This window comes from Clavelina lepadiformis, chromosome 1 (assembly GCF_947623445.1).
Source record: "Clavelina lepadiformis chromosome 1, kaClaLepa1.1, whole genome shotgun sequence".
Classification (NCBI taxonomy): Eukaryota; Metazoa; Chordata; class Ascidiacea; order Aplousobranchia; family Clavelinidae; genus Clavelina; species Clavelina lepadiformis.
This window is the reverse complement of record NC_135240.1, coordinates 8,375,339-8,386,421: the sequence shown is the minus strand read 5'-3', so window position 1 is coordinate 8,386,421 and position 11,083 is coordinate 8,375,339. Positions and strand designations below refer to the sequence as shown.

Genomic DNA, 11,083 nt, shown 5'->3' with positions numbered 1-11,083 from the left:
ATTTTTTTGCTTTTTGGATAAGAATATTTCGAGTTCATTTGCGTGCTGATTTTTACCGCCACCAAGCAGTTAAAAACTGCAGACGTTTGAACAATATTTGCCAGAAGTATCCATACCACTCATTGAGGAATATTGTCTTGTTAACAAACGCCATGCCAAAGCACATTTCACCAGTAACTACTACAGCGCATTTTGTAGATACAGACATACAGTAGGTTCACCAATTTTCCCGATATTTGCTTTCAAAACATAGCTCTTTGAGCTGTACTTGAATATTCATTTGTTGCGTATGTTCAATGTTCATTATTTCGACACAATAGCGTGATTGGTTCCAAATATACCTCATATTTTTGTTTGATATAGTTACTTATAGTATAACATACCCTTGCCAAAGCAAAATTATGTAGTTCAATTAAAGCCAGAAAAAAAATGAAAAAATTTTGAAAACCCAAGCCAAATGGCTAAAAAAACAAAAAAGAAAGGAAAGGGTTCGGCAAAAAAGGCAAAGGTTTCCTCGGTAAAGTCGAACAAAAACGAAGCTTTGGAACAGGAGGCTAACAGTAGGTAGCAATTACTGGTACGGTCTTAGTAAATTCTGCAATCAAACCATTTAATGTAATTAGAGCTTTCTGCAATATGTATTAACTTAGGACTAGATACAGCTAAAATCACTTTTACTTTTATACTTTATATACTTTTAGCAACATTCAGAATGTGTCCTCAAGTCTGCAAAAATAAGGTCGGTCAAAGTTAATCGGCTAGGTATTTGCAGGTAATGATATTTACAGTGAAGAAGCGACGAAAAAGGCCTTATATTGGAACGATCTTCGACAACAGGCGATCTATCTCAGCATGAATCACAGGATAAGCAAGTAAGTTTTTAGAAGTAAGAACCATCAAGAAAAATTGCAGGTATTTATTGCTTTCTATGATGTTTACTTATGTGAATATCGATTCGCTGGTTCAACACTCAGGCTTATACACTGTCAATACATTTTTGATTGGTTTAACAAGTCGACATAGGAATAAGACCAAATTTGGTTAATTTTTTAATCAAACGGGCAAGGAATTGAACCCGTGCCTGAAATTCATGTTTTAGTCCCCCGTCTGTTATGTCGCACCGGAACCGAACCCAGCAACAATGTAACCTAGCAGCTCTCATTTTTGCGTATATGTACGGTAGCTTTTAAATTTACCCAAACTCCTAAATTTTTACAAATTATGTTAATGGTGCTGGTTATTAAATTTGACAAAAGGAACGTACATAGTGACTAAACTTACTTCGCTGTACTTTTCACGTCAAGACCCGTGACATCCTGAGCAACATTGAATATTATGACGTCACTATTATTAGTGTCCATCAAGATGGGCATAAAAAGGCAATTGAAATTGCAAATGTGGGGTAGTCCGAGACAAAGTAGGCCTGTCGCAAATTTAATACGGAAAGCACTACACACTAAGTAAATTGATCAAAAAGTTTCCAAAAACTTAGTCATTGGTAATTCTCTCTAAAAATTCAACGTTAACTTTGATACGCTCGGTGGCAATTGTGACGTAATACAAGAAAACCACTGCACACGATATTGTTAAGCCAGCGACCCATTTCTTTCGTGATACTCATGCACACCGTTCTTTTTTTAAAATAAACTTTGAATGACTGAAATAACTATTACATTATTAAAAAAATTGCCTCATAACCCGGACGTATGGTAAAAGCCTATGTGATAACGGCATCATGATTACAATGTTTCCTTTACAGGCCAACTACCTTCAGTTATTACATCACCTATCCGATGGCAATGTACATGCGAGGGATGGGAGAGGAAAACGAAGACGAACAGAAAGCGAAGAAAAAGAAGGGAAAAGGAAAAAATAAAAAATAAACGGAGAGCTACCGAACCCATTGGCATTTCAAAGGATTAATTGGGGAAAAACCTTAACTGACTCAGTTTTCCAAGAAAAAAATATTACCGAAAAGTGTTTATTGCGAAAATCATACGTATTGCAAAGATTGCGCTCTACACACGTACAGGGGCAACGTTTTCTTAGGTGTAGTCTGCAGAAACTGAAGGCAAAGTTGTAATTGTTCCAAGTAAAAAAATGCTTGCGGCAACCGTTCGAAATGGTCAGCTGTTCGATGCTTTAGATTTCTCGTCTTGCATTTGAAAAACGCTGACGCCGGCAGTTTCGGCCAACGTAGCCGGCTCTCCTGATTCTAATCGTATTTTCTCTTTTAATTCTTTGGTGTACAAATCCAGCAATGGAACAGGACCCTGCAAATAAAGCTTATAAGTTACTTTACTTTTGTGTGAATTCGCTTTGAGTACAATTAAGGATTTGCAGCTTTCAAAAGTTAACTTACATGTTTCCCAGCAGCCTTTTCAATGTCCCACTGCTTGTGCATTGCTTCTCTCAAGGTCAACCCTACCCAACTTGCTTCTTCTTCGCTTATAACATATTTCTGCAATGAAATATGGTAGATGTAAATAATAAATACCGAGAAATTCCATTATTAAGAAAAATACCAAACCTATCAGCCTCTACAAAGGAAAGCATCTCAAAATACTTTGATTAACACTATGTCTCTTTTGAACCAACAACTTCAGTGTAAAATTTATTCATACAAACGATGGAATTGGGTTTACCTGATATTTTGTGTAAATTTTATCTCTTTTTTCATGGTTGTTTGGATAAAGATCGGTATCTTTTCGTGCCAATGTTAACAACATTTCACGTTTTAGTTTACTGCCAAACTCTTGCAGTTGCACAACAGGAGTCTATATACCATGTATAACAGCACAGGTAATTTGCAACGGATCACAGTATTGTCAAAATAAACTTCAAAACATAAAAAGGTAAGCTCAACTTACAGTTGCAATTACTACATGCAAAACCAGTCTTCACCTTCAAAACAAACGCATCAAAACCATATGCTTCATCAATCATGTCAAGAGTAAGTGGAGTGACAGTCATTAAAACATCGCGATCCAATATTTCACTGTAAATTGTTCGGTGCATTACGATTGGCTTCCAAATCTTATCATAACGACGATTTAACTGTGAAATGAAATACATAACTTACAAGAAAATCGAACAGTCTACATAAATATTTAAGTAATACAATTATTGGTAAATATAAATTAATTACCTTATGGTTTGGTCTTGTGTATTTTGCACCTATTACCCATCCTTCACCACCCCAAATTCCCTTCTTTGATTCTGGAGGATAATACACCTTGAGTGGAATATTTTCCACCCTTTCAGGCTCACCTTTTTCTCCAACTTTCCAAAGACCTGCATGGGGCAGTAATACAACTATTTCAGTTTTATGTACATAATATAACAAACGTGCCTGTACATCTTTGCATAATGCATGAGTGTGTGCATGTGCTACCGTATTTACCTGATTTAAAAGTGTCCTTGATCAGAAGGAAAATGAAAAGTTCATAAAAAATTTCACACTAAATGTCTTTTTGGGAGTGAGAAAATGCTTGTTATATCAGTACTGACAAAGGGGACGCATTTACCTTGCCTATCTACTTATAAACAGGATCAGCAGCACAGAAAATTTAGTGCACAATGTAGTAATCAAATAAAATTACTACGACAAAAATATTAACTGTTCTTTCGAGTTAATAAAAGGTAACCCCTAATACATCATCATATATTCATATATATTCAATACATATTCATATATTTTTATTTCGTTATACATTGGGTTAGCACAATACAGCCAACATCAACTTTGAAAAAATAAAAGGAGCCCTTAATCAGAAAGTGCTCAAAGCACTTTTATAAATGCCACAGCTTAAATTTAAGTAAAAATGGTATTTTAACTAGTTGTTCAATAACCTCCATGCTGAGGTCGTGGTGTCCCTTGCTCCTCATGCTGATGAATTAAGGGCATTTTCTCTTCATACTGTTCTCTCCAAAACGAAGGTAATCTGCAAGTTAATTGCATGAACAGAGTTAAGCAGTTACTAAAGCTAACACATCACAACGAATCAGGTTTGTAACATTAAATATGTAGCTTAAACCAACCAATCAAGCATTGCACAAAAACAAGTCATACAAAAAAAAACACAATACTTGGAGTTAGACCTCATACCTTTTATAAATAGGGTATTTCACAGCTGGGTTCATTAAATAGTCATTTCTGGGACGTTTGTGTACCCAACTTGTTCTTGTTGGCTTATAAACTGGTATTGGAATTTGCTTGATTGAAAACCTGCACATAAATTCGGTAAGTTGAAATGAAGATATTGAAATCCTGCTTGTTTAACAAAATTTAGCAATCCGAAAAGACTCATTTGAAAGCATAAAGTAGCCTATTTAACAAGAACTTAATAACCTGGGCATAATGGAAGTTGTTACCAAGTTTCTAAGTAGATCAAAAGCTTTTTGCTGTTTCTTCAGAATTTAATCCCAGACAAGCTAATCGTTGAAAACATTTTAAACCTAAACATTTCCTAAACTGCAACAAGCAAAGCGAAATCATATGTTAACACTTTTCTGCTTCACTTTGCACAAATATGGAGTTGCAGGCTAATATTATTGTTGTACAGCTTATCGGCAAATTTTTTTGCTAGGCTAGCCTAACATTATGCAGACACAAAGCAGTTTAAATACTTAACAAAAATAAAGAAACAATGAACCTCTTACAGTGCTTAGTAAAAACATTTCGTGGCAGTGGACCATGATGACTTGAAAGTAGGCGATGGAAGTTTTTGATGAGAAACTGTGCGTACTGTACTGACGTACTCGGTACTACCGGTATCGCCAATACCGGTAGCTTAGTTCACTCTGCTGTTAATCACATTACCTCATCTTACCCTATTTATTTAAAATAACCCAACATGCTATGACTGGGGTGTATGTAAGTGGATTGATAACCGATTAAATTATTGGATAAAGCCATTATCAACTAACTAGTGTTTTAGTCATAGTAGTTATTGATTAACCATATAAACACAGAAAGAAAGCACGGGCAAAAAATTGTGATGCATCTCAATTCTCAATGTGACACTGTTTTATACGGATTAGGCTATTTCGCTGGTTATTAATTGATTAAACAAAAGTTATTCACTTTCATCATTATTGGTGTCAAAGTTCTAACTCACAAAATAAATTACAAGCCTTGATTAGCTTCCAAAGGCCAACTAAACATAATACTTACTGACTTGCAAATCTTAGTGGGTTGATGGGTTTGTTTTATTTGAAATAACTGATACTATGCAGCTACCCATCTAACAGTAGGCCATATGAAAGCACTCAAGCAGTAGAAACGTTTAATACTCGTGACCATTGACTACAGATGTAAATATTCATAAGGCCTTTCACTATTCAATAGACCCTTTCTGAGTTGCTGTCTAGGTCAGGTTTCCGCAAATACATTTTGGCGCGACCCTCAAAAATTAGTTCTAAATTCTCGCGACCCAAGCATTTTGTGAGCATATAATTGTAACAAAAAAAGCATAACTGGTTGCACACGTGTGCTCGACTATTATTGCATTGTTACGTAGTAATTACGTAAAAATGCAGTAATAATTAGAGGTTTAAAAAAGCTGAAGTTCATTATCACACAGATGCGATGCTTATAATTATGGTAAGTTTAAAATATTTTGCGACCCAGACTGGAAGGTCTCGCAACCCAAATTTGGGTTGCAACCCACTATTTGCGGATCCCTGGTCTAGGTGACAAGATTTTTTTAATTGCTTATACTTGAAAAAGTATAGTGCTGACCCACTTTGATTTTTTTTTAAATTTTAAGTGCTTTAGGCATCGGACTGTAACAATTTCCTTCAGGTAATTACCATAATTATGAATTTCTTTACACGACAAAAAATATTGGAAATACGTTTCCTAGTTTTTATTTTACAGCGGTTTGAATTCTACATACTGGATTTGTTCGATATAACATCTAGATATGTGGTCAGTGAAACATGTGATATGAAATGTGTAAGAATTTGTGTTGTATCTGCAGGGTGGGTAATTGAAGTGACTAAGCTTATATTTAAAGCTAGTCTATTATCCAAACTTTGCTTGAAACAAAAGGCAGATTTACAGGTGTAATGCACCACAAATACCAAGCAAACGTTTATGCATTTGCGTCACATGCTACACTGACCACGTACATGACCTCATGATGTCGAACAAATCAATGCGTAGGATTCAAAGCAACCTAAAATAAAAACTAGGCAACTTTATTTTACTGTGTAGAGAAACTTATATGCTACCCACCTGAGCAAAATTTTTGCAAGCCAATGCCCAGAACGCTTGCGATTTAAAAAAGAACCAAAGTGGATTGACAATGTTCATTATTAAGTTAAGAAAAAATCTTGTCGACCAAAACAAGATGGCAGAAAAGATCTATTGTAAATCATCATTTTGCCTTAATGAGTTGATTAACAGATCAATATTTCATCTAATTCAAATTTTCAAAACATTGCTGTTTGTTGTCCGAACTAGCCTTAATAAGCTATGATTCTAGCCCAGATTGGAAAATCTGCTGTTTTTGGGTGACAAATCTCCCACTTAATAAGATGAAACAATAGCAATTATGCACAGTCAATTTTAATCCAAGCACATGCATTTAGAAAACTTTCCAATCGGGGTTCTAGCCTAGCTCAATTTTTTTCTTTAGAGTACGTAAAGGTGACACGGTAGCCTGATACAGGCCTATAGACGTCAGATCAGATATATTTTTATTGCTTCGATAGGCCTAGTGCCCTAGTCATTATAGGAGAAATTGTACGACACTGACGATGCTATTAATATATTACATAGCTGCATGGGTTTGTAGCTTAAGTCTACAGTCCTTACCAAATGCCTACGTTTCACGATTTGCAAATTAGTTCACCTTCAAACTTTTCAGAATTGGAGTCAGGCAAGAAAAAAAGACTAAAATTTCTGGAATTGGGCCTCCATAAACGCTTCATGGCAACCATGGTGTGCAATGTACATGTACGGCCAGTGCGGGTACCAGGTGCTTGAAAAACAAACAGGTTGGCTGGGTTCGCTTGGTTTGCTGGGTTCGCTTGAATAACTTGGATCGCTTGGACAAGGTATGTTAAATTGTTTGGAACGTTTATGTACAAACTGAAACTACTTTAAAAGTGTATAGCTTACGATCTCGCTGTTATATCTAAAGAAACTAAATAGCTAAGCTATAAAATAACAATATAATAAAATAATTGTAACAAAAGTGAAGGATTTAATAATTTTTCCAGCTCTTATATGCTGGGGTTCATATTTAAAATAACCAAACAGAATTAAAACTATTAAAGATAAGAATTTTTCTTTGCTAAAGTTATTGAAAAAAATCTGGTTATTTCCTATTTTATATATTCTGTTATCATGTTTTCCTCCGAGGTACCGAAGCACCTTTCATGATGTTACCAAACTTGCTGTATAATGTGATTTTTATGAACATTGGTGACGACCAAGATATCTATGATGACGACAATGCTTGTTATTATTTGCAGCGGTTGCAGTGCGGTGTTGCCAACCTAACGATTTTTTGGGAAGGCTTCTAAACTCTAAAGGCTAAGCCCAGATTGGAAAGTTTGCCGTTTTTGGGTGAGAAGTCCCCCGTGCAACAAGATGAAACAATCACCATTATACACGATAATAATTTTAATCCCCCGCACACTTAACAAACTCTCCAATTTGGGGCTAGGGTAGCTCTTTTTTCAGATGACACTGACAGTAATACCAGAGATTTATTGAATGACCGTTCGTCAGCTGCCTAACCAGCCTACATTTCAAACAAACAAAATTTTTCACACCCTAATAATGTGCCGTTGTTCGTAAATGAAGTACTATATTGAAAAATATAATACTATTATATTTAATATATGATTATTGCAACTGACGGACCTACTTATCACGGCATTTGTGGGGAAATTACATTTTCTGTAACATGATATTTACCCTAAAACAGTTTCATTTCCTGCATTTTTCATAGCATTAAAATTGCTAGCCCTAGTTCTGCCCAGATAGCAGGATGGATTTAGCTTCCACTTCCCATTTTATGTGTAGATAAAATGTATTACTACGCTTACGCAGGAAAGAATTACGGTTCGGAATTACGCTAAATAATTTTTAATTTGGTAATAACCAGTATTCAGTCTGAATGCCTAATAACTCATCAAAATATTTTTGCTGCTAAACTTATTTAAAATGTTTACTACAAAGCATATTATTTTTGTTGGTACAATTGTGTTGGTCATTAAAAATATTATTATTATTATTATTTATAATTATTAAAAACATCATCAGTTGTTTCAGCACATCATGACGTATAAAATTTATATCAAATCGATCTCAACAATGCAATTACAGCCATAGTAGGTTTGGATGGAGGCCTACTAGTCTAAGTTTGGAAATTGAATTAATGCATTTTAGTAATAAATCCATTTGTTTCCAATTTTGCCAGCTTTTATAATTATAGGTAACTAAAGCAATGAGACCAAATTTTTGTCTCTTCAATTCCAAGAGTTTGACGTAATAGGTTTTAGCATAGGCCTAGGCTAGGTCTCTTACAAATATTTGAATGGTCTGAACTCTGAATAGAAAATAGTTATGAGATATGAAAGTGCAAAAGTAAAGGAGACCCCTTTAGTGTTGTATATACTTTTTGCGATCTAGAGATCTTACTCTACTTGTAATTTTTTTGTGGTAACTGCTGCATATAGGCATCTGGTAGGGTATATTGCTGGCATTAGCTTATATTAAAAACCACGTTTTATGTTGGTATAACGTAAAACACTTCTACACTTTACACTGATATATACATGTTGTTCCAGCAATTTTTAAAATTGATGGTAAGGTATCATTTCCAAATTTTTCAAGAATTAAAAATACATTTTTGGTCCTCTGAAATTTTTGTTTCTTAGTTTTATATACAAATGGCATAATGTACACCATTTCTCTTTATTAGTAAGTTGATTTAATTTATTATACAACATTTACATTAAATAGATATTGTCTTGCAATTTTACATTTGTAAGAAAATGGTTAAATATACTAACACTGGTGTAATTTCATTACACAAGAGGCAGCAGATCTAAAATGAAAATTTGTCTATAATAGTCATACTTTAAGATAATTTTGAGAGTTTGGGCTATGTTACTAAGTGAACTTGTAAAAATTACCAAAACAATTTGGTTAAAATTCTTATTACAGAGTTTGGATTATCTCGTTGTGAGGATTAAGGTAGGGACCCATCTGTAGATTTTGTACCCTGTTTATATGTTCCCTACATTTGCATAATACTTGAGTCATTTTGAAATCATATTTTTGGTAAGACGTCTGTTTGGCAAAACTGTGATTAATGGATATTCATACATTTATCTGAGCATAGTCATGGTTTCAAGTCCTTTTTTGTGCGGGCGTCAGTTGTCACACTATCCCTGATAAGTTGTTCGCTGTGTCTTTGCTAGATGTCTTAAACATATTTCAGAAAAGTAAGTTCTTTTGACACTCATGCAAACTTTCCATTGGCCAGGAAGTTCTTGACTGTGATATTGCCCACATACTATACATAATTGCTCCAATATTGTATCCCCTACTTGCTGTATGTCAACCACTTTTTAATTGGTTTAAATGTAAACCCAATTTCTGCAGTTATTTAAGTTTACCTAAATACTGTTTGAAGTTTTTAAACTTTTTATCAAAACACGATTGCAAAAAGCTGAAACTAACAACATTTTTTATTGTTTTTAAATATTAATCACAAAAGACTCGTATTCACTATGTAAGCCAAAAATAATTAATGAATGTGTTAAAGAGCTCATTTGAAACTAAGATTTTACTGAAATGTTATATCACTGCTTAAACAAATTTGCTTAAACATATTTTGAACAATTTAAGTTGATAAAACTTTCTATTTCATTAACAGCCTAAGTTCTATATAACACTCAGATATTTGTTTTGGCCATGTAAGTTGATTATAAAAATAATTTTCAACTTATAATCATGAACTTACTATGAGGTATCAATATTTGATGAAAATACTTATTTATTTGTTTTTTATCATGTCGTATAATAGATGGTCTTTTTTAGCATTGCTTGGTAGTTGGTACTTGGTATATTGCAAACTGTGTGTTATAGCTGGAAATTACGAGTCTTGTTATTAGAAAATAGTGTTGGTAAAGTAACTTGTTTTACTTAAGTATTTACAAAATTTTTGCAATATAAAACATATGAAGTATATTCATATAAGGATAAAATTAATAGAATTTTTATCTCGCAACATTTGTAGAAATGAAAAAAATTAAGATTTTTTAGTGTTAAGCGTAAATCAGTATATTAAATAAACGGCACTAATTAATATTTAAAATATAAAATTTTCACTTACACTTATTGTCACCCTTTATACTTCTAAACTGTTTGCACATTTTTCATAGTGATGGTAAAGTAATTTTTTTTACTTTGCAAAAATATTTACAAATTTTTGCAATATAAAACAATATGAAGTATATTCATATAAGGATAAAATTAATAGAATTTTTATCTCGCAATGTAGAAATGAAAAAAGTTATGATTTTTTAATGTTAAGCGTAAATCAGTATGTTAAATAAACGGCACTAATTAATATTTAAAATATAAAATTTTCACTTATACTTATTGTCACCCTTTATACTTCTAAACTATTAGCACATTTTTCATATATACAGTTGAATCCGCTTAATAAATCCATCCGCGTATTAAATCCAATTTGCTTTGGGATGGAATTTTTACGTTGAAAAATAGCCAGTTAATAAATCCAAATTTCACTTTATAAATCCGTTTCATAATGATTTTTTTGAAAAAAACTACAGTAACACTACACTATTAGTGGGTTACACTAGTGTTGCGTAACAATGCTATATTGTCTCTTATGTGCTGAAGGATGAACGTTATTCAAACGTGCCTCTGGGCTCGACCAAACTGCATTCAAAAACATGGATATGTTTTACTCTATGAAAAGACAAACAGAGGACCATCTTAGAGTGACGTTTCCACCCAAACAAATCACGCCCGTGGCTCATTGATTAATAAATATTGTGCAATGTAGTATATTAAAATATGTGTGCTTTT

At 33.5% G+C, this 11,083-nt stretch overlaps 2 protein-coding genes across 2 annotated transcripts; one reads left to right on the top strand and one right to left on the bottom strand.

Annotated features, from left to right (window-relative positions):
- The first annotated feature begins 368 nt into the window (after positions 1 to 368).
- LOC143466388 (uncharacterized) lies at positions 369 to 2,301 on the top strand. The gene is made up of 3 exons (XM_076964964.1): positions 369 to 560; positions 773 to 872; positions 1,760 to 2,301. The coding sequence occupies exons 1-3, from the start codon at positions 458 to 460 to the stop codon at positions 1,881 to 1,883; spliced, it is 327 nt and encodes a 108-aa protein (XP_076821079.1). The 5' UTR covers positions 369 to 457; the 3' UTR covers positions 1,884 to 2,301.
- On the bottom strand, positions 1,968 to 4,495 carry LOC143466372 (large ribosomal subunit protein bL28m-like). Its single transcript, XM_076964963.1, has 8 exons — positions 4,352 to 4,495; positions 4,109 to 4,228; positions 3,853 to 3,944; positions 3,149 to 3,294; positions 2,905 to 3,057; positions 2,646 to 2,777; positions 2,363 to 2,461; positions 1,968 to 2,273 (listed from the first exon to the last, which is right to left on the bottom strand). Exons 1-8 carry the CDS (start codon positions 4,357 to 4,359, stop codon positions 2,127 to 2,129), a joined length of 897 nt encoding a protein of 298 aa, XP_076821078.1. The 5' UTR covers positions 4,360 to 4,495; the 3' UTR covers positions 1,968 to 2,126.
- Positions 4,496 to 11,083: the final 6,588 nt, after the last annotated feature.